The 24,648-nt window shown below is 43.1% G+C and overlaps 1 protein-coding gene across 1 annotated transcript in view; it reads left to right on the forward strand.

Moving 5' to 3' along the window:
- Window positions 1-24,648, forward strand: part of zbtb8os (zinc finger and BTB domain containing 8 opposite strand) — a 29,651-nt gene extending 5,003 nt beyond the window's left edge. Inside the window, exons 2-7 of the mRNA XM_063034717.1 lie at window positions 7,288-7,312; window positions 9,430-9,551; window positions 15,209-15,291; window positions 16,853-16,905; window positions 19,673-19,709; window positions 19,807-24,648. Of these exons, the coding sequence (XP_062890787.1) occupies window positions 7,288-7,312; window positions 9,430-9,551; window positions 15,209-15,291; window positions 16,853-16,905; window positions 19,673-19,709; window positions 19,807-19,893 (407 nt within the window). The 3' untranslated portion in view covers window positions 19,894-24,648. The remainder of the gene's footprint in view (window positions 1-7,287; window positions 7,313-9,429; window positions 9,552-15,208; window positions 15,292-16,852; window positions 16,906-19,672; window positions 19,710-19,806) is intronic.

Raw genomic sequence — 24,648 nt, forward strand, 5'->3', positions numbered from 1 at the left:
TATATGCCCTGTCTATCACCCCCTCAGCCTCCCGAATGATCCAGAGTTCATCCAGTTCCAGCTCCAACTCCTTAACGCGGATTGTTAGAAGCTGAAGCTGGATGCACTTCTCGCAGTTATAGTCATCAGGGACTCTGGAGGTCTCCCTGCCTTCCCACATTCCGCAAGAGGAGCATTCCGCTATCCTGCCTGTCATTCCTACTGTCCTAGCTGAGCAGATATAAAGAAGAGAACAAAAAAACTTGAAATTTGCTTTCTCCGACTGAAGCCTCGAAGAGCTAAAGCCTTAAGATCACCATCTGATCATGTCCACTCAGATGATAGCCTCTGTGCTTGCTCCGACCTTTCTTTAATTTGCTCATTAATCAATCCCAAATGCCAATTGGTCACTGGTCAAAGCTATTTTTCACTGCTGCTGCCTTTTAACCTCAGGCGGTGGATGTGATTGAAGTCTCCTCCTCTCAAAGCTTCCCATGTCCGTATTAATAATAATAATAATAGGCATCCGTTAGTCTCGTGAGACCATGGATTTGTGCCTTGGAAGGTTTCCAGGGCGCAGGCCTGGGCAAGGTTGTATGAAAGACCAGGAGTTGCCCATGCTGCAAGTCTCCCCTCTCCACGCCACCGATGTCCAAGGGAAGGGCATTAGGACCCATACTTGGCACCGGTGTCGTCGCAGAGCAATGTGTGATTAAGTGCCTTGCTCAAGGACACAACACGCTGCCTTGGCCAAGGCTCGAACTAGCGACCTTCAGATCACTAGACGAACACCTTAACCACTTGGCCACGTGTCCGTATTGGCCACTGGTCAAAGGTCTTTTTCACTGTACTGACCCACTGCTGCCTTTTATCCTTGGACAGTGGACTTGTCTGAAGTCCCCGCTACTCTAAACTTCCAATGTCCGGATTGGCTGCTGGTCGAAGCTTTCTTTTGGCGATATACATGTATATAGTTAAATGACAATAAACTTGACTTAAATAGGATGAATGCAGCCAGTGTTTTCCCCAGGTTTCTGGAATCAATGACTAAGATGACGGGAGGGAAAGATTTAATAAGAGCCTAAGGGGCAAATTTTTCTCCAAGAGGTTGTATGTGGAATGTTCTGGAGAAAGTGGTTGAGGCAAGTACCTTAACAGCATTTAAAATGGACCAGTACTTGGAGGTACATGGATAGGAAAGATGTGGGGGGCTGTGAGCCAAATACAGGCAAATAGCACTAACCTAGATCCAGCAAGTGTCACTGTATCACTTTAAGACTGAAAGTTAATCATGCAGTTGGGCAGAGCGTATTGGAGTTATGTCGTATAGCAAATATTAATTTCAACAGCAACCAGTCTTCAGACCTGCTGAATCTGAATCTGATGCCTATGGTCAGGCCACGCTTAGATCCCCTCCAGTTCGCCTACCAGGCCCGACTAGGAGTTGAGGATGCCATCGTCTTCCTGCTGAACCGTGTCTATGCCCACCTGGACAAGCCAGCAAGCACTGTAAGGGTCATGTTTTTTGACTTCTCCAGTGCGTTCAACACCATCCGCCCTGCTCTGCTTGGGGAGAAGCTGACAGCGATGCAGGTGGATACCTCCCTGGTACCATGGATTCTTGATTACCTGACTGGCAGACCACAGTACGTGTGCTTGCAACATTGTGTGTCCGACAGAGTGATCAGCAGCACTGGGGCTCCACAGGGGGCTGTCTTGTCTCCCTTTCTCTTCACCATTTACACCTCAGACTTCAACTACTGCACAGAGTCTTGTCATCTTCAGAAGTTTTCTGATGACTCTGCCATAGTTGGATGCATCAGCAAGGGAGATGAGGCTGAGTACAGGGCTACGGTAGGAAACTTTGTCACATCGTGTGAGCAGAATTATCTGCAGCTTAATGTGAAAAAGACTAAGGAGCTGGTGGTAGACCTGAGGAGAGCTTAGGTACCGGTGACCCCTGTTTCCATCCAGGGGGTCAGTGTGGACATGGTGGAGGATTACAAATACCTGAGGATACGAATTGACAATAAACTGGACGCGTCAAAGAACACTGAGGCTGTCTACAAAAAGGGTCAGAGCCGTCTCTATTTCCTGAGGAAACTGAGGTCCTTTAACATCTGCCGGACGATGCTGAGGATATTCTATGAGTCTGTAGTGGCCAGTGCTATCATATTTGCTGTTGTGTGCTGGGGCAGCAGGCTGAGGGTAGCAGATATCAAAAGAATCAACAAACTCATTCGTAAGGCCAGTGATGTTGTGGGGATGGAACTGGACTCTCTCACGGTGGTGTCTGAAAAGAGGATGCTGTCTAAGTTGCATGCTGTCTTGGACAATGTCTCCCATCCACTACATAATGTACTGGGTGGGCACAGGAGTACATTCAGCCAGAGACTCATTCCACCGAGATGCAACACAGAGCGTCATAGGAAGTCATTCCTGCCTGTGGCCATCAAACTTTACAATTCCTCCCTTGGAGGGTCAGGCACCCTGAGCCAATAGGCTGGTCCTGGACTTATTTCATAATTTACTGGCATAATTTACATATTACTATTTAACTATTTATGGTTCTATTACTATATATTATTTATGGTGCAACTGTAATGAAAACCAATTTCCCCCCCCGGATCAATAAAGTATGACTATGACTCACTTTCGCTCTCACTCTCACTCTTGCCTCTTGGTTTCAAGTTGAGGGAACTTGAATAAGTGGTGCTGCAGATTGTAACATCAAAACGGTGAGCTGTTGGCCTCCCCTGGTGCTGTGGCAGGAGTGATACCTCTCTCACTTGTTAGTGAGAGGGCATATTTGAGATATGAAGTGTTAGGATGGACTGTAATGTTTGATGGACTCTAGATCGTGGTCTGTGGGGGGCTTTGCTATTGGGTGGTGGGGGATTGCTGTTTGTGCATGAGAGCAGGACCTTTGCGGTTCTGATGTTTTTCTCTAATTCTTCCTTTGCCTTTTCTTCTGTTTTGTGGATGTCTGCGAAGAGTTAGAATTTCAGGTTGTGTGATGTATACATTCTTTAATATTAAATTGAACCATTGATTGCAGATTGAATTTAAAATCTAGCTCAGAACAGTGGTGTTCTTGGAGCTGCGGAGTGGGGTCAATTGCAAACCAAAAACACCCCATCAACTTGAGATGCCTGCACATGTGTAAATGCAGCCCAGAGTCAGCGGTGATCAGCAGTCATTTTAGGCATCTGGAGTGTTGGTGTAAGCATCAACACACCTGACAACTAAAATGAGACAGAAGTTTTCTTGGAGAATGTTTATAAAAACAAAAGAGATTAAAATCATTCTCACTCCATAAAATCCATTTTTTGAAAGGTGAAAGGCACTGTCCCAACATCAACACTGCCTTAAAGTGCTGGAAATAACAGGCAGGTCAGGCGACATCCGTGGAGGGGGAAGCTGAGATAACATTCTACACTGAAAACTGCTGACAATTCAGTTTTTGAATTTTTTAGTGTTTTATGCTTCATAATTTTCCCTGTTTTTTGGGGCTCTACTGTGAAAAAAAGAGCTTGGGATTCACAAATAAAAATTCTCAGTTAAATTGATCAAAATTCCTGGTTGTAATTACATGGACAAAGGATTGGTGGCTAAATACTTTTACAAGGCCCTGTGTACCATACCGAGAGGCAAAAGTTCCCTTGGAGGATATTTATAAAAACAAAAGAGATTAAAATCATTTTCAATACAAAATAAATCCATTGAAAAGTGAAAGGCACTGTTCCAACATCAACAGTGCCTTAAATTGCTGGAAATAACAGGAAGGTCAGGTGACATCTGTGGAGGGAGAAGCTGAGATAACGTTCTGCACTGAGGACCTTTAATCAACACTGGAAACAGTTAGAAATCAAACATGCTTTAAGTTGCACGAAAGGGCAACATAGATGGTGGAGAAGAGAATGTCTGTGATAGCACAGAGACCACGAGGAGGTGACTGACACTAGTGGTGGTGGTGGTGGTGGTGGTGCCTGGTGGGAGAGGATGGGGGCAGGTGTTGTTTCCAGTTCATCTGTCTGCAGGAGCTGTAATTAGCAGAGGTGTGAGGATGGAAGAAATGAAAAACACCCAAACTGTGATATAACACCCTGTGCGTTCCGGAAGGGACTGTCTGGAATTAGGGACGCAACGCTGGAGGTAGAGACTGTGAATATTTAGATCGGGGTTCCCAAATTCTTTACGCCAGGTATCTATACCATAGAGCAAGGGGTCTGTGGACACAGATTAGGAACCCCTCATTTAGATCGTTATGTGGACGATCATTTGAGATTGAGCACATAAACAGGCTTGTGCTGTTGACTAGCATGACACTTGGATCTCAGTATGCAACAAAAACTAATTCAAGAAATGCTGAGCATCTTGAACCTATCTGTAAGCAGAGGTGGATGGGAAATGTTAATGCTGGAATATCAGTTGGCATTCTAACCTGTTCCGGTGAAGCTGAACACAGACAAACAGGAACCTTACAGCCTCTGCACTGATCAGTGAAGTCTGCAATTTCAGGTAAACAGCATTTCTGATTTTTATCGGAACTGAACAAGTTGATGGCTGCTTGACGTATCTTCCACATTTCCCTTCAGTCAGGGCTTCCCCATATGCTGACATTGGAGAGGGTTCAAAGGAGGTTCATGAAAATTATTCTGGGATTGAAAAGCTTGCCATATGTGGAGCATTTGATCGCTCTGGACCTGTACTCACTAGGATTCAGAAGAATGGGGGGAGATCTCATTGAAACCTGTCGAATGTTTAAAGACCTCAATAAAGTGGATATGGGGAGGATGTTTCCTATGGTGGGGAGTCTAATACTAGAGAAATTTGTTGTATTTGCGGCCGCAGTGCAAGTGATAAATAGAGAAAAAACTGTGAATTACAGTAAATGTATATATTTATTAAATAGTTACATTAAAGCAGTAGTGCAAAAATTGAAATAAAGTAGTGAGATAGTGTTCATGCGTTCAATGTCCATTCAATAATCTAATGGCAGAGGGGAAGAAGCTGTTCCTGAATCATTGAGTGTGTATCTTCAGTTTCCTATACCAGCTCCTTGATGGTAGCAATGAGAAGAAGGCATGTCTTGAGTGATGGATGCTGCCTTTTTGAGGCATCGCTCCTTGAAGATATCCTGGCTACTACGGAGGCTAGTGCCCATGATGGAGCTGACTGAGTTTACAACTTTCTGCAGCTTATTTCAATTCTGTGCTGTAGCCTTCTCTCCCCACACCCCCACCCCTCCCCCCACATACCAGTTAGAATACTCTGTACAGTACATCTATAGACATTTGCAAGTTCTTTGGTAACATACCAAATCTTCTCTAATACCAGGAGACGTAGCGTCAGAACGTTCTAGTATCAATTGTTTCGCGACAATAAAATATAAAGTATAAAAGTATAAAGAATAGAGGGACGTCCATTTAGAGTGGAGATGAGGAGGAAATTATCTAGCCGGGTAGTGATGAATCTGGGATTCCTTGTCAAAGGCAGCTGTGGAGGCCAAGTCATTGGGTGAATTTAAGGCAGAGGTTGATAGATTCTTGATTAGTCAGAGCATGAAGGGATACGGGGAGAAAGCAGGAGATTGGGGCTGAGAGGGTAATGGATCAGCCTTGATGAAATGGCAGAGCAGACTTGTGGGCCAAAGGGCCTAATTTTGTTCCTATATCTTATGTATCTTATGGTCTTGTGTCTTTGTACATTATACCTGCTCCTACATCCACCTCTATGCTTTCTACATGAATCATGAAAAGTTATGTTCCCATCTTGCAGCCAAACCCCCATTCCAGCAATTATGTGCTGAACTTTTATGTGTCTTTCTCTATTGCAAGTGTGTTTCTCCTTGGACAGGGTGACCTGTGCAGGATGGTCCAAGTATGGTCTCACCTGGGCTGGATGTGATTTGAGCACAACTGCAGACAATCCTCTTACAATAATGGGCAGGGAACTTGTAGTGTTCTCGTGCAGTGTGTTGAAACTCTGACTAAACACCAAGTTAAACCGGAGCCAATGAAGACAGAGTCGTAGTAAGGTTAACTCTTCCACATTAACATCGTATGGTGAAAACTGTTGATTTAAAAAAATACAAACATATACAGCGTCTGTTTCATTCTGGAGACCACCCACGCTCTCTTCTTTTAGCGAGAGTCTCCAGCCGCGGCGAGGAGGTCCTGTCAAACCGCTGCCAGGCTCGAGCCCACCCTGCGTTTGCAGTTGAAAAGCCGACATGCACACTGCCCCAACCGCCGCTTCCTTAACAGAAACCGCGTTAACATTTTTACTTCAAATACATTCTTACGAACTTACGGTGTTGTTTCTAAAATGTTTCTTTGAGGGTAGACACGGAGCTTTTCACGATCATGCGGCACGCATGGCACCCGCCTTTACACCTTCCCGAACCGGAGGTTACGCACAAGACGTGGCGAAACCGGAGGTGACGTCATCACGTGCCGTGATATACCATAGACAATGAACTTACCTTTGTTATACTGTAACATATTTATCAACCTTTAACTTTAACTAGAAAACAGTTACAAACAAATCATTTAAAGCGTAGACCCAACAAAGTCAAATAAATGCCTTAAGGGCGACACAGAACTGTTTCCTTTACCATTTGCTTGCTGAGCCTGTTTTCATTAGGTTGTTGAATTGATTTGTTTAATTAGCTCGGAGGAAGGAACAAGGCTTTTAGCTATTGTTGTTTTGTTGCTTTGCTGAACATTGTGAGCATGCTATGCTGGTGCCAGAATGCATGGCAACACTTCTGGGCTGTCCCAGCACATCCTGGGGATATTTTGGTCACTAATGCAAATTACACATTTTGATGTACATGTGATAAATAAAATTAATCAGAATTTTGGTGATTCCAGTCTTAATGAAGGGTCTCGGCCCAAAATGTTGACTGCTTATTAATTTCCATAGATACTACCTGACCTGCTGAGATCCTCCAATACTTTGTTAATCTGAATCTTGTTGTGATTTGTGTATAGGGGTACTCAGATCCCTTTGTCCTGCTCCGGGACCATAGCCCTCCATACCCCTACCATACCCCTACCATCCATATACGATCAAACTTCTCATAAATGCTGAAATCGAGCTTGCATGCACTATTTGAGCTGGCAGCTCGTTCCACACTCTCACGACCCTCTGAGTGAAGAAGCTTCCCCTCGTGCTCCTCTTAATCTTTTCATCTTTCACCTTTAACCCATGACCTCTAGTTGCAGTATACACCTCATATTTTTGTATACTTCCTACGTTTATACAGGTTTTAATTCTGTGTCTTTTTTCCTCTCTTTGTAGATTTGGACCACACTGCTGATGTTCAGTAAGTTATTAAAATGCCTACTATAAAGTGAACTAATAGTTGAAAGAGATATATCATGCAAGTAAATTGGATGACATTCATTTGTTCATTATGTGCCGTGTTGCGTGACATGAGTGATCATGGTCTTTCCATGACCATGACTGTTCTCAGCAAATCTTTCCTCAGAAGTGTTTTGCCATTGCCTTCTTCTGGGCAGTGTCTTTATAAGACGGGTGACCCCAGCCATTATCAATACTCTTCAGAGATTGTCTGCCTGGTGTCAGTGGTTCCATAACCAGGACTTGTGACATGCACCAGCTGTTCATACGACCATCCACCACCTGATCCCATGGCTTCACCTGACCCTGATCGGGAGGAAATGGCGGGGGGAGGGGGTGCTAAGCAAGTGCTGCACCTTGTCCAAGGGTGACCTGCAGGTGAGCGGAGGGAAGGAGCACCTTGCACCTCCTTTGGTAGAGACATATCTCCACCCCACCACCCAATGTGACATTAATGTGCTCTAAGTTTTTAATGTGGACTTTAAAGTACTGTGGAAATATTTAAAGTATAAAAAGTCCTACAAAAATTTACCACTTTGATTTCTAACATGAGGGTGGGAATGCCTCAAAACATAATATTAAGCAGAAGGTCCTATAGTCCTGAGAGTTTAGAAGAATGAGATTGGATCTGATTGAAATATGCACAATTCTTAGGGGGCTTGACATAGGCAGATGAGAATTTGGCTTTCTTTCATGGAGGTGTCAGAAACCAGGGGTCACAGTCTCAAAGATAGATAGATATACTTTATTGATTCCGAGGGAAATTGGGTTTCGTTACAGCCGCACCAACCAAGAATAGAGCGTAAATATAGCAATACAAAAACCACAAACAGTCAAACAACAAAATGCAAATTATGCCAGATGGAAAATAAGTCCAGGACCAGTCTATTGGCTCAGGGTTTCTGACCCTCCACGGGAGGAGCTGCAAGTTCGATGGCCACAGGCAGGAACGACCTCCCGTGCCGCCCAGTGTTGTATCACGGTGGAATGTGGCCGAAGTCCAACAGTAAAAAGTTCAATATCCGGTCTACAAACACGTTCTTCGATCATAATATGACCTGGATTGCACCATCTGTCGTTAACCAGAACAGTAAGCACCCAACTCCTTTACGCTTACCGCTCTCAGTGCACTTCCGGTCAAGTAAGAGCAGAGTAGAATGGAAAGGGCTTTCCTCATCCTGAGGGCTGTTGCGGTGCAGTCACTGGGAATTTTGAAGGTAGACACCGATATATCTGTAGATGTCCAGGGTAGATGCAAAGTGCTGCGGAGGCAAGAGGTCAGTTATGATCTATTAACGGGCAGTGCAGGTAAGAGGGACCAGTGATTTCCTCTTATTTCAAAGTTCAAAGCAAATTTATTATCAAAGTACATTTATGTCACTGTATACAACCCTGAGATTCATTTTCTCGTGCGCATACTCAATAAATCCATAAAATAATAGCCATAACCTCCTCCCTGATGGTAGTAATGAGAAGAGGGGTCTTCAGGCTCCTGTACCTCCTCCCTGATGGTAGTAATGAGAAGAGGGGTCTTCAGGCTCCTGTACCTCCTCCCTGATGGTAGTAATGAGAAGAGGGGTCTTCAGGCTCCTGTACCTCCGCCCTGATGGTAGTGATGAGAAGAGGGGTCTTCAGACTCCTGTACCTCCTTCCTGATGGTAGTAATGAGAAGAAGGGTCTTCAGGCTCCTGTACCTCCTCCCTGATGGTAGTAATGAGAAGAGGGTCTTCAGGCTCCTGTACCTCCTCTCTGATGGTAGTAATGAGAAGAGGGGTCTTCAGGCTCCTGTACCTCCTCCCTGATGGTCACAATGAGAAGAGGGCATGTCCTGGATGGTCATGATGAAAACCAGCTTGTCTCTAGATTGTTGTCAAATTGTGTTCATTTCTCTTTAACAGTTCAATAATACCATTTGACTTCTATCTAAATGTTTATTTTTACAGCTGTTGGTAGTTTAGTACAAAAAAAATCAGTTCTTGGTTTTACAATTAAGGTGCACAATCTATCTTTGCTTCCCATTACTTTGTAAGAGTTACTTTCAGTTCAAGGCCCTGAGCTTCTCTGCTTTGTGCTTTGCAGGTTGCACTCATGGGGGGATACAGTCGAAGAGGCTTTTGAGCAGGTTGTCATGGCAATGTTTGGCTATATGACAGACATAGAAACTGTGCAGCCATTAACCACCCTTGAAGTAAAGGCTGAAGGTAATCTTAGCATTCTGATTAGTTTAATGGTGTTGATAGATTTTCAACAAAGGATATCTTTTATTATCCTTAAAGGGTAATAAAGTTTTGTTGTCCATTATGTGACTATACCTGTGATACAGGGTCATCTGTTAATCATTTCAAGTCTAATTGTCATTTAAACATACATGAATACAGCCAAACAGCATTTCTCCAGGACCATAGTGTAAAACACAATACCAACAGACACACAAAACACATATAGCACATATAAGAGAGCAAGTACATATTATCAGTAAAATACAGTCACTCAAAAGGTATAGTTCAAACCCTAAATCCATGAATGTTGCAGCGGTCTGCAGTCAAACAGAATACAGGTTGTCTTCTGCTGAACGCTGAGACGCCCGCCCTGGTGGAGCGCACCAGTTCCGACACCTCTCTCTTGCACAGCTGTAAACAGGTGACACTGCGGCTTGAGGCCGAGTTCTCACTACGACCAAGGCCGTACACCCACCAATGAATCAGTGAATCGGACTTGCAGCATTCCACATTAATGATATGGTTTCATGTGAAAAATATGGTATTCATCAAGTCCTGTGATGTTGTGAGGCCAAGGCTTCGGGGCATCAGATACCCCATCAATTTAATGTGTCTTCACACTGTTCTCTAAATATCTATATATGGGGGGGTGGTGCTGTGATAGATGGAGTTTTGCATTCCCAGTTGTCTGACGAGATGTTTGGGATATGGGAACAGTGTTTAATAGAATTCCTGGATTATTCAGCATCAATCCTTTCCCCTGTTCTTCCCCAGGTGCAGCAAATGCTTGGCACACCTGTCGCAGTGGCTGAAATATGTTTAGTGAATCAAATGGCTCAATTTAATATCAGAGAACGTATATAGTGTTCAACCTGAAATTCTTACTTTTCACAGACATCCATGAAACAAGCCCTAAAAAAGGATAGAAACATCAGAACCCCAAAGCCCCTCTTCCCCTCCCATGCACAAGCAGCTGCAGAAGCACCGACAAACCCCGTCCCCCTCACTCCCCTGGCGTGCAAGCAATAGCAAAAGCTCCCAGAGAGACTTCAGTAAAAACTACAGTCCATTATCCAGCACTTTGGTATCGCTCTCACTCTCACTCTCGCTCTCGTTCTCACTCTCGCTCTCGTTCTCACTCTCGCTCTCGTTCTCACTCTCGCTCTCGTTCTCACTCTCGCTCTCGTTCTCACTCTCGCTCTCGTTCTCACTCTCGCTCTCGTTCTCACTCTCACGCTCTCGCTCTCACACCAGATTGATCTTTCATCGGTACTAGACAAATGATAGTGTAGATTAACAAGACTTAAGGTGCTCTGAGCAGTGCAAGGGGAAGAGGGAATAAAGGGTGTTTGGCAGGAGATCAAATGACAGAAAGAATTATTATGCAAGGCAAAAGGTAATTAAAGAAAATTTTGGATGTTTTCAAAAATAACAGGAAAAAGGATCCTAGAGTTGTACAACACAGGAACAGCTCTCCATCACACCGTGCCCACACTAATCACTTCCAGTAGGTCCACAGCATTCAGTCCCTTGTCAATTCAAGTGCTTTACTAAATCCTCCTGAAATGTCTACCACCTCCTCAAAAAAACTTCCCAAGATTCCTTCTAAAACTGGTACCTCTCACTTTAAGCCTATGCCACCTTGTCTTATACACCCCCAAAATGGGGAAAAGAGTTCATTGCTATCTTCCCTTTCTATTCCTGTCATAATTTTGTGTACCTCTACCAAGTCATCCTCACAAGTCTCCCACACTCCGGGTGAAGAAAGCCCAGGCTAATCAATCTCTCCTCAGAATGAAGTTCTCCGATCCGGGTGAATCTCTTCTGTATCTCTACACCGCAATTACATCATAATTGTCGTCTGGAAACCAGAACTATACAGAGTACTTTGTGTGCCTAACCGATTAAAGTGCATAACATCTCACTTACCAGCATTAAATTCCAGCTGATGGAAAGAACCCTCCTTGCTATCTATAGCCAGTTTTCACTTGTAAACATAGTCACATACAAGTCCTTCATGTTGTTGTGTACCGCTCAGCTAGGTCTTCTAATATACAGTAACAAACTACAACAAATTCAGAGTGGATCAAATCATAAGCATGTTTTATTGCAAGGAAGGGTCCACCTTCCTATATTAAATCGTTGGAAGATAGCTTCAATCTTACAACCCAAAACAAATCATTTTTATACTTATACGAAGTCCAGTAATTCACCCTTGAGGTTGTTTCATCCCATAACATTCCTCCCCCATGACAGCTGCGTCCTGTTTTATTCTGTTGTCAAAACATTCCTTATTGTAAACACGCCCCCGCCATAAAACACACACACTTCTTGTAAGCCTGCATCTGAACCAGCAAAGCACTCCAAGATCACATTATATCTGCACATGGACAACTGCTGCACTGTCCTCGGCAATACGCTGAGTTTAAAAATTCAGCCGAGTGACACGGTAGCGTAGCGGTCAACATAATGCTTTACAACACTGGCTGTAAGATCAGGGTTCCATTCCCACTGCTGTCTACAAGGAGTTTTATACATTTTCCCTGTGACCACGTGGGATTCCTCCAGGTGCTCTGGTTTCCTCCCACAATCAGTTAGGGTTAGTGAGTTGTGGGCATGCTAAGTTAGTGCCAGAAGCACAGCAACAATCCTCTCTGATTTGATTTAACGCAAACAACGCACTTCACTATAGATTTCAATGTACATGTGACAAAAAGCTATTCTTTACCAAATTCACGAGACACAAGTTCCCATGATCAATAAATAAAATTAAATCAGTTGATTAATTAAAAGCCTTGCTGATTATCCATTATCTATCCCCACCTTTCCAAATCTAAATAAACCCTCTTCCTTCGAATTTTTGCAGTAGTTTCCCTACCACTGACTAGTCCATTATAAACTCACCATTGCTCTTCATGAACAAAGGAACAACATTTGCTCCCTAAATGTGTTGAACCCAGAAAACTGTAACTATCCGCTACAAGTGGAACTTTCCGGTGGTAGCCAAACATCTTAATTACGATTCCCATTCCCATTCCGACATGTCAGTCCATGGCCTCCTCTTGTGCCAAGATGAGGCCATCCTCAGGGTGGAGGAGCAACACCTTATATTCCGTCTGCGTAGCCTCCAACCTGATGGCATGAATATCAATTTCTCCTTCTGGTAAACAAATTTCCCTTCTCCCCCCCCTCCCCATTCCTCACTCTGACCTTTTATTTCTTCTCACCATCCTATTACTTCCCGCTGGGTCCCCTCCTCGGTCTCGTTCTCCTGTGGTCCACACTCCTCTCCTATCAGATTCCTTCCTCTCTGGCTCTTTATCTTTCCTACCCACCTGGGTTCACCTATCACCTTCCAGCTAGCCTCCTTCCCCTTCTCCCCCCACCCCCCCCCCCAGCCCTCCAGTCCTGAAGAACGGGTCTCAGCCCGAACTATCGACAGTTTATTCATTTCCATAGATACCTCCTGGCCTGTAGGGATCCCACGGCATTTTGTGTGTGCTGCTGTGGGTTTCCAGCATCTGCAGAATTTCTCATGTTTATAAGCTGTAACTGACTTGGCTTGAGGGGGTTCATCCTGAACATGCACTGTTTCATTGGTAAAGTGGAGGAGACAGAGTGGAGAAGTAGGTGTTCCGGAACGGGAATCTGAATTAAAACGTTTGGCCATCAGGAAGGTCTACTTGAGACAGAGGTGCTGGATGAACCCAACAGATTTGCAGGTGAAGTGTTGCCTCACCTGGTAGGACTGTTAGGCCCTGAATGCAGGTGAGGGAGGATATAGTTGTTTAATAATTGGTTTATTATTGTTACATGTACTGAGATATAGTAGAGAACATTATTTGCATGCCATCCAGACAAATCATTCCTTACGTAGGTACGTTGAGGAAGTCTTAAACGAAAACAATAAGAGAATAGAGGGAGGCACAGTAGCATAGTGTAGCACAAGGCTTTATAGTACCAGCAACCTGGCTTCAATTCCCACTGCTGCCTGTTTGTACGTTCTCTCTGTGACTGTCTGGGCTTCCTCCCACCCACAGTCCAAAGACATACCCGTTGGTAGGTTAACTGGCTATTGTAAATTGTCAGGGTCCTCATTTCTGCCTCTGCAGTACAGTGCTCCCAGGTGTCCTCCTCCCTGCAGAGGTCTGATAACGTGCTGTCTCAATGATGGAGTTGGCCCCTCCTCTCATTATGTGCCCAGTCCATCTCCAAAATTTCCTCATGATGATAGTGGCCATGTTCTCTTGGTGACATTGAAGGAGCAGTGGGTGGAAATGTATTATCTGTAGTATAAAATGCATTCTGTCCCTTGTCTTGTCCATTGTTTGGGATTTATCACTAAATGTTTACAATTGGCCAACTCACACTATGCATTGGAGCAGGTCATGCAGGTTTGTCCCACTCCTATCAGAGAGGAGTTTAAGTAGCATCCATGACAGGAGCATCAGTTGCTTTCACAGTAATTTAGGTAAACAATTACTTTCCCCAAGCAGTAAGGCTGATCAACATCTCCACCCATTAACCCACCCACAGCCCCGAGATGTGCCTGATGATGTTAATCGATCATTGTAAATTATCCCTTGTTTAGGCTAGGATTAATTCACGAGTTTGTGGGCAGCACGGCTCAAAGGGCTGGAAGGGCCTGTTTCACAATGCATCTCAATAAACAAAATCCTGTAGTGTTACAGTTACAGAAAGAGCAGGTAGACAAATAAGGACATTGCTATGACCAGAGTGAGAGATCAAGATTCCATCTTTATCATACAAGAGGCCTGTTCAAATGTCCCGATCAGGAATCTGTTAACAGTGGGATAGAAGCTGTCCTTGATCCTGGTGACAGTGTCTTTGATTACTTGGGCAGCAGGAAGTGTAGATGAGCCAGTGAAGGGAAGTCTGGTTTATTTTGTGATAGACTGGGCTGTGTCTCTCTATGATGTTCAGTCAATCTTCGGAAATCGACAACTGTCATTCACTCCACTCACAAAGTGGAATTTCCTGTCTATTAATCAAAGGAAGCTGTGCTATAAATGTGGAAAAAGTTCTGGTGCATGGCAACAAACTTCAATTGTTCTTCGGTCATGTTTACCATCAAACTGAGGCCAAGTTACTTGTCCTACAGGTTTTAAGCCTGCAAAATAACAAGCTTGGAACTTTAGAGGTGGAAAGTTACTTGATAAGTTAGTGTCTTGCTGTGATCATTGGAGTGATTTTGTGATCACTGGAAGGTATTACATTCTGTGTTTGTCAGTTGCTGCAGCAACACTTGCGTGATGTCTGTGAGTTTGAGAATCCAGAGCCAAGTATTAAGCAGCCTCGTCCTGAAACTGGAAACCTGCGCGAGTGAAGGGATGGGATGGGACTGTGTGAAAGAGTGTTGTCATTTTGTTCTGTCGTTGTTGGTGATGCATATGTTGGCCTGTGCTGTGTGTTGTGTTATTTCTGTGTTGAACATTGTGGGTGTGCTATGTTGGTGTTGGTATGTGTGGCAACTTTTGTGGGCTGCCCCCAGCACATCCTTGGGCGTGTTGATTGTTAACACTAGATCCCGATGTACATGTGATATGTGATTATTTGAATGAAGGGGAATATAATATGAATTGTAATGAATTATTGTGTTTCTGTCTCCTTTCCTGTAGGACATGACATGCTATCACTGCTCTATAATTTCATGACTGAATGGCTGTACCAGTTCAGCGCAGAAATGTTCTTTATTCCAAGGGTTGGTAACTTTCAAACTAAGTTTGTGAGAAGATAGCAATGTTCCAGAAAGTCTGAAAGAATTTTAAACAGTTTTGCATATTCCTTCATTAAATAAATATAGCATTAAATCCATGGGATGCTATGAGAATCAGTTGCATCCCATCTCAAAGTGGAAACCCAATTGGCTCAAACTAGATTATTTGATGACAACATTGCACCAGTCCTGAAGAAGGGTGTCAGCCTGAAATGTCAACTGTTTATTCCTCCCCCTCAGATGCTGTCTGACCCACTGAGTTCCTCCATCATTTTGTGTGTGTCACTCTGATTTGATTGTTTCAAGTTTGTCTGAAGATAAGTTTGATGTATAAGCTTCGTTGATTAGTAAATTCCAGCATTTTCCTAAAAATGTTTTTAAGCTAACTTTCCTACAGTTTCCCCACAATTTCCCCAGTACTCTCTCTCTCCATTCTTGATGAAAGGCAGCATATTCCTAGTTTTCCATTTTACTAATACCCTCCCACAATTCTGAGCTTTCCAAATTTCCATGGTTCCAAGTTGTCTTTGGTCTCCCATGTTTCCTCTGCCCTTCAGTCATTGAAGTGCTGCCTTGATGATGGAGTTGGCCTCTCTTCTCATCATGTGCCCAGTCCATCCCCAGTGTTTCCTCATGATGACTGTGGCCATGTCCTCTTGGTGACATTGAAGGAGTAGGGCATGGATATGCAGTATAAAATGTATTCTGTTCCTTGTCTTGTCCATTGTTTGGGATTTATCACTAAAAGTTTACAATTAGCCAACTTGCACAACATGTTGGAGCAACTCAGCAGGTCAGGTCGCATCTGAGGTTTGTCCCACTCCCATGAGAGAGGGGACTATGAAGCATTCATGGCAGGAGCACCATTTACCTTTGCAGTAATATCAGTAAACAGTTACCTTCCCCGACACCTCCACCCACTGCATCCTGTCAATATGCAGAGTTTCCTGTGCCTAGCATCACTTTATGGGCATACAATCAACCTACATATGTATGAGTCCTGAAGAAGGATCTTGGCCTGAAACATCGGCTGTTTACTCTTTTCCATAGACCTGCTGAGTTCCTCTAGCATTTTGTGTATGCTGCTTTTGATTAACTATTGAGAAGTTGTGTCTTTTGACTTGGCTAGAACCAGCAAGTTATTTTTTGTCAGACTGTATATAGTATCAGCTACAGATGCAAACAAAGTGAACTTAGAGTCAGAGTCAGAAAATCATCTGCTGATTTTCACGTGTTTATGTATGTAAGCTATCTTACATGTTGATATTCATTGTGTTTTTGAGGAATTATTGTGTTCTTTGTCTTATTGTGTATTTTTTGTGCTGCATTAGATCCAGAGTAACAATTATTTCATTTTCCTTTACACTTTGGCACTGGAAATGACATTAAACCATCCTGAATCTTAAAATGAAAAGTCAACGTTTTGGACCAAGCCGAGCCCCCTCCATCAGGACTGGAAAGGAACCAGGCAGAGGTCAATTATTAATGACTGGTATTGACTTTTAAAGATGCCGTTCCAACTTTTTTCTTCTTGTTGTTCTTTTAGGAGATGAAAGTGATTCACATGGACAGAATTAATTATACAATTCGATCAATAGGGTAAGTACTACAGTTTCCTGGACCAATGAGTTCTAACTGGGATCTAGATAATTAGCAGTCTTTGAGTCCACATCAATCAGTACTGCACAGGAATGGCTGCTTGACCAAATTAAACTAAAGCTATGTGTCTCCATTCCTTACATATTCAGGTGCCCGTCTAGGAGCCTGTTAAAGATCACTTTTATTTTCTCTCTTATTCCATTGCTGTTCAAATAGTTTTGATATTTTTTGCCCCCATTTTCCATCTGTCTATTTAATACTTGATCACCACCCCTGAAGCCATTTCACAGCAAGTAGGGAAGAGATCTACTGAGCAAATTGAAAATTAAGTTTCAAGACCTGCATGTTCAGAGGGCTTTGGAGATATTCAAGTTTTGTAAATTGGCACAAGTTCAATGTGGATTTATGTGCTTATGTAGCCCCCTGGTAAGCCTCAGGCTCGCTCGGCTCGCTTTCATCTGGGGGGAGCAGCCTTCGGCCCCGCCAAACTGGGTAATCAAGTTTGTGTGGATGCTGTGTGATGTACCCCACCCCGCCAATTAACAGACAATGCAGCATATGCGATTGAATGATTACATTTTATAGATCTTACTGGAACTATGTAATTAATAGAGATAAAATATAAAAGGAAAGTAAAAGGCACCAATCTTATCAGAGTTCGACCACTTCGTGCACAACCGTTGGAGCTCAATGAACGGGGTCTCCTTTCCACCATGCGATCTCCTCCGACCCCCTCGACCCGCCGCCTGGGACCAACAACGGTGGTCGACCAGAGCGCGTCCAGCACGTCCTTCCTTTTCGGTTCTCCTCTCGAAAACCCTGGGCCTCGGACTCCCGCTCGGGGTGGGTTCTGTCGCCCAGCTTACAGCATCGCGTCTCCTCTCTCTGTCTCTGTCCCCGTCACGCCTTCTCCCCCAAAGCCTACGAGAGCAATAGCTTACAGACACACAAGAAAGAATAACATCTATCCCAATTGGTTAGCAAATGAATACAATTCTCTCTATCAGTAATTATAACCCAAACAAGCTGCTATAGAGAAGCACTTTCTCAGCAGTTATAATAACAAAGAAGCTATTTTTTTTAGCCTTAGCAGTAACATAAAAGAAGAAACCCCTTACACTTAAATTTTAAAGTATCCATGGTTCAAAGTTCAAAGTAAATTTTATTATCAAAGTTCATATATGTCACCATTCAGAAAACATGTAGCTTGCGTAGTTGAAGTTTGGGTTGAGGTGTTCTCCAGACTTGGTCATTTTCTTGCAAACGTTTCATCACCATATGCAGAGAACTCATCAGTGTGCTGTTAGTTGTGGTGCTGTCCAAGTGCTTGGCTAATTGGTTGTCATTACAGAAACTCAGTTGTGATGTAGGGAGTAGGTCTTGTCACTGATGGGTTGTGTGGCGAACTTCATGCATTGTTGTCTGGAATTCTGCCTGCAGCGGCTGATAACTGGGATGGGTCTACATGTCTATTTACAGGATTTTTCACAGAAAACCACGCTTCAAGGAATTTTCTTGCAGGTCACGTGTTTGCTTGCGCCACGACTTTCACTGATGCCCAGTGGAATTTGTACCCTTCTCGACCTTCATGGGTAGAGACGAGGGAGAGTTAGTCACGTCACATTTCAGCCTCTTGATGCTGATGGATCCTTGTGGATAATCTTCCCCAGTCCCCGCATTGGATTTTGTAGACCACGATGGTCTTGTTCAATAGCTTGATTCATTCTTTTGGTCTGCAGAGTACTCTCCTCAACATTGCTGTTGGCTTATGTACAACTGAATTTCTATGTTCTTGGAGCAGTTGAGCCAGTGTATAAAGCCCAAGTATTCAGAGGACTGCACAATTAACAGCACACTGATGATTTCTCTGAGTAATTGCTACGAAACGTTTGCAAGCAAATTACCAAAACCCAACCATATGTCACCATATACAACCCTGAGATTTATTTTTTTGTGGGTGTACTTAACCAATCTGTAGAAGAGTAACTATAACTGAATCAATGAAAGACTGCTCAACTAGGGATTCCTTTTAGCAATAAGAAAAACTGTATATCCATTGCAATTTAGTTTGGTGTGTTCTGTCAATTGAGTGCACTGTCCACTTTTCTATATTTATTCAGTGAAAATATCACCTTGTATCCTATATCTAGCAACATTTAAACTGATACTTAAGTAAGTATTTTAATGGGAAGTTGTGCTAAGATTTTTGTTTGATACATGTATTTTATTTTTTAAATATAAAACTTTCAAAGTAAATTTATTATCGAAGTACATCGATGTCACCGTATACAACCCTGAGATTCATTTTCCTGTGGGCATACTCAGCAAATCTATAGAATAGTAACTATAACAGGATCAGTGAAAGATCAACCAGGGTGCAGAAAACAAACTCTGCAAATGCAAATATAAATAAATAGCAATAAATAACGAGAACATAAAATAACAAGATAATGAGTCCTCAAAGTGAGATCATTGGTTGTGGGAACATCTCAATGGATGGGCAAGTGAGTGTAGTTATCCCCTTTTGTTCAGGAGCCTGATGGTTGAGGGGTAGTATCTGTTCTTGAACCTGGTGGTGCGAGTCCTGATGCTCTGTACCTTCTACCTGATGGCAGCAGCGAGAAGTGAGCATGGCCTGGGTGGTGGGGTTCTCTGATGATGGAAGCTGCTTTCCTACGACAGTGTTTCATATAGATGTGCTCAATGGTTGGGAGGGCTTTACCCATGATGTAATCTAAAAATTTAACAATTTTATTTCTACTCTAAGATGGGGTGAAGAATTTGATTTGGCCAAGCATCCTCAGGTAATGATTAAATGCCATCCCTTCTGACTTTACAAATTGCTGTATTCAGAGCCCTAAACCCTATCTGACTGCTAGCTTTCTGTGTTTACTCTTTCAGGGCACGGAGGTAAAGGCCATCACATACTCAGCGATGCAGATTCACGAAGAGGAAACACCTCAGATTTTTGTTATCATTGATATTTGACTTTTTTCACTCCGCTTTTCAGTTCTGTCTATCAGAAACTATGTACAAAGTATATATTTTCAATAACTGTATTGGAAATAATGTGCCAAGGTGGGCTAATATCTGGCAAACTACCTGCTCAGCAAACACTAATTATTAAAAGAAATTAACTTGCCAAACTGGAAAAAGGAAATCAAGATGTGACACTTCTGACGAAGATGGTGATGCAGTAAATTAGAAAATATCTGTCCTGAGCTGGATAAGTATATCGCATCCACTTAGATTTGGTAGAATAACATATTTCTACTTAATTCTAACCCTTCTGAACTGGATGGATATTTTATTTCTACTTTTTGGGCAGTGCTGGTAATCCAGCTGTTTATCTGACATTCTTGCAGACTGACTGTTGGTGCTGGTAAGGTTTTTAATACTGGGTGCATTTTTTAATATATCAGATCTGAAACCGTTTGAAGTATTCAGATATTTGAACATCACTCTAGCAAGGCGGAACAACAGATCTATTACATGGAGTGGCCTAATTACAGAATGATATGGTGTTTCTAAGAATTAACGTGCAAGATAGATAACTCAGGATAAAATATAAATAACAATCAAATTTAAAGGAGGGTGGGAAAGGATTCCGGCTAGAACTGGAATGTGAGGTGACACCCTAGCGTATCCTCGGTTGTGTCAGTCGTTATTGCGAACGACGCATTTCACTGTATGTTTCGATGTACACATGATAAATAAATCTGAAACTTGAACACAAGAGATTCAGCAGAGTAACACACACAAGATGGGCCAAAAAGCCTGTTTCTGTGCTGTGCTTTTCTGTGACTATGAAATGTTGGAGGATCTCAGCAGGTCAGGCAGCATCTATGGAAAGGAATACAGAGTCGGTGATTCAGGCCGAGACTCTTCCTCAGGTCCTTCGCCCTTCAGACTCTTTTCCATGAGGCTGGGATCGACCACAGATACTACATCCTAGCTGTCCACATGATACGCAAGCCAGGGCAGTACAATATGGAAAGCAAACTGTTGTCCATGCATCAGGCTCCCCCTCTCCACGCATCTGATGAATCAAACGGAATGACAAGAGACCGACACAGTTTGTCACCCACAGTGTCGCAGAAGTAGCTCAGCAGCTTTGAACTCAACGTAGGACCGCTTTAGGGACTCAAAAATCTGGATTTTTCCTCAGAGGTGGTTCCCGAAACCTTCCCCGTGTGTGGATACAGCCTCAAGGCAGTGGAGGTTTGAGATCAAAGTTTTCCTTCTCCTAGATGAGCTGCCAACCATGGCTGACGAACCCATCTAGTTTTAAAGCACCAGGAACCCGTCTTTGCCCCTTCAGTCTGTAGAAGCAGTTCTGCTGGCCTTGGTAGCTAAGCCACATGTGAAGGCCAGGAACTGGACTTGGTTGTCAGAGGCTATTTGAAATGTACGCCAATGTGAGCATTTAATAGGTAGTGAGACCTTGTCCCCACTACCACCCCCAGCTGTTCCAACCTTAAGGAACCTTCTTTTCCATATAAACTACGAGTACCTAGCCTGCTGAGTTCCTCTAGCATTTTGTGTGTTACTCTGAATCTTGAACTTTGAAATGATTAAGCCAACTGTGGAAGTTTCCCTGTGAAAATGTTTTTTTTTAATTCAGAAATAAATTATTTGGGCAAAAAAAAACAAATGTGTGGATGCTAGATGTCTGATATAACAGACTGCTGGTACTACTCAGTAGGTCAGGCAGCATCTAGTGCACAGCTTCCCAACCTAGGGTCTGCAGACACCTCGGTTATTGGTAGGGGTCTGTAACATTAAAAAAGACCATAAGATAAAGTAGAATTAGGCCATTCGGCCCATCAAGTCTTCTCTGCTAATTCTTCATGGCTGATCCATTTTCCCTTTCAGCCCCAAACTCTTGCTTTCTTCCTGTTTCCCTTCATGCCCTGACTAATCAAGAATCTATCAACCTCTGCCTTAAATATACCCAATGACTTGGCCTTCACAGTGACCTCTGGCAACATATTTCACAAATTCACAGCTCTCTAGCTAAAGAAGTTCCTCCTCATCTCCATTTTAAAAGGAAGTCCTTCTATTCTGAGGCGGTGTCCTCTGGTCTTAGACTCCACCACCATAAGAAATATTCTCCTCATCCACTCTATCCAAACCCTGTATGATAAGCCTTTCAATCCCAGAATAATTTTGGTGAAACTCCTTTGAAACCTCTCCAATGTCAGCACATTGGGAAACCCTGATTGAAGGAAAATATGGAAGATATGTCAAGCGTTCATCAACTTGTTCAGTTCCAATAAAAATCTGAAATGCTATTTACCTCAAATTGCAGACTTCACTGACCAGTGCAGAGGGTGTAAGGTTCCTGTTTGTCTGTGTTCAGCTTCACCGGAACAGGTTAGAATGCCAACTGATATTCCAGCTTCAAACAAGAGAAAATCTGCAGGTGCTGGAAACCCAAGTAACACACACAAAATGCTGGAGGTACTCAGCAGGCCAGGCAGCGTCTCGGAAAAGCCCGCTGAAGTCCTGCCGAAGAGTTTCAGCCCAAAACGTCGACCGTACTCCTTTGTTTTCCTAGATGCTGCCTGTCCTGCTGAGTTCCTCCAGCATTTTGTGTGTGGTATTCCAACTTTAACATTTTCCATCCACCTCTGCTTACAGATAAGTTCAAGATGCTCAGCATTTCTTGAATTAGTTTTCGTTGCATACTGAGATCTAAGTGTCATGCTAGTCAACAGCACAAGCCTGTTTATGTGCTCAATCTCAAATGATCGTCCACATAACGATCTAAATGAGGGGTTCCTAATCTGTGTCCACAGACCCCTTGCTCTATGGTATTGATCCATGATTTAAAGAAGTTTGGGAACCCCTGATCTAAATGTTGAGAGTCTCTCCCTCCAGCGTTGTGTTCCTTATTCCAGACATTCCCTTCCAGAACATACAGGGTGTTGTATCACTGTTCAGGTGTTCTTTATCTCTTCCATCCTCACACCTCTGCTAATTACAGCTCCTGCAAACAGATAAACTGGAAACAACACCTGCCCCGACCTGGCACCACCACCACCACTAGTGTCAGTCACCTCCTCGTGGTCTCTGTGCTATCACAGACATTCTCTTCTCCACCATCTATGTTGCCCTTTCGTGCAACTTAAAGCATGTTTGATTTCTAACTGTTTCCAGTGTTGATTAAAGGTCCTCAGTGCAGAACGTTATCTCAGCTTCTCCCTCCACAGATGTCACCTGACCTTCCTGTTATTTCCAGCAATTTAAGGCACTGTTGATGTTGGAACAGTGCCTTTCACTTTTCAATGGATTTATTTTGTATTGAAAATGATTTTAATCTCTTTTGTTTTTATAAATATCCTCCAAGGGAACTTTTGCCTCTCGGTATGGTACACAGGGCCTTGTAAAAGTATTTAGCCACCAATCCTTTGTCCATGTAATTACAACCAGGAATTTTGATCAATTTAACTGAGAATTTTTATTTGTGAATCCCAAGCTCTTCTTTTCACAGTAGAGCCCCAAAAAACAGGGAAAATTGTGAAGCATAAAACACTAAAAATTCAAACACTGAAACATCAACAGTTCAAAAGTATTCATCTTTCTTTGCTCAGTATTTGATTGAATCACTGCTCTCAGCTATTACAGCCAGTAATCTTTTTAGATAAGTCTCCATTCGCTTTGCACAATGCAATGGAGCAAGATTTGCTCATTCCTCCTTGCAAAATTGCTCAAGCTGTGCCAGGTTAGTTGGGGAATGGCGGTGGACAGCAATCTTGGGGACTTGCCAGAGATGTTCGATCGGGTTAAGGTCAGGACTCTGACTGGGTCACTCAGGGATATCAGTTTTCTTCATTTGAAGCCACTCCATGGTTTCTCTGGCAGTGTGCTCTGGGTCATCGTTCTGCTGAAAGACAAACCTCCTCCCCAGGTTAAGCTTTCTGGCAGAGGCTAGCAGGTTTTATCCAGGGTCTCTCTGTATTTAGCAGCTTTCATCTTCCCATCAATCCTGACCAGATTTCCAGTCCCTGCTGCTGAAAAGCATCTCCACAGCATGATGCTACCTCCACTATACAGTAGGGATGGTGTTACCCGGCTGATGCACAGTGCAAAGCTTACAGAGACTTATCCAAAAAAAAGTACTGGTTGTAATAGCAGTGAGAGGTGTTTCAACTAAGTACTGAGCAAAGGGAATGAAAACTTTTGAATTGCTGACATTTCAGTTTTTGAAGTTTTAGTATTTCGTGCTTTACAGTTTTCCCTTCTTTGGGGCTCTACTGTGAAAAAGGAGCATGTGATTTACAAATTAAAATCCTCAGTTAAATTGATCAAAGTCCCTGGTTGTAATACTGGTTGATGTGAAGAAAGGCTTGGTGGTTGAATACTTTGACAAAGTACTGTAGCTTCACACAGCTGGATGTATTCTGATCATGAGTCAGATTCCTCCTTCAGCCCTTCGTGGCTTCCACCTGCCAGCTTCTCACTTCATCCCACCCACCTTCCCCTTCACCTGCCAGCTTGTACTCCTCCCCATCCCACCTAGCTTTTGCCTCATTCCTTTCCAGTCCTGATGAAGGACCTCGGCCCAAAATGTTGACTATTTATCTCCATAGATGCTGCCTGACCTGCTGAGTTCCTCCAGCATTTAATGTATTATGAATTATTTACACTGTTCTTAATATTTTACTCTGATCAGGGTCCGTAAACCTGCAGATTTAAAAGTACAATTCAATAAAGCTGTTACAGTAAGCATCTGTGTTC

The sequence above is a fragment of the Mobula hypostoma genome, chromosome 28, assembly GCF_963921235.1.
Source record: "Mobula hypostoma chromosome 28, sMobHyp1.1, whole genome shotgun sequence".
NCBI lineage: Eukaryota > Metazoa > Chordata > Chondrichthyes > Myliobatiformes > Myliobatidae > Mobula > Mobula hypostoma.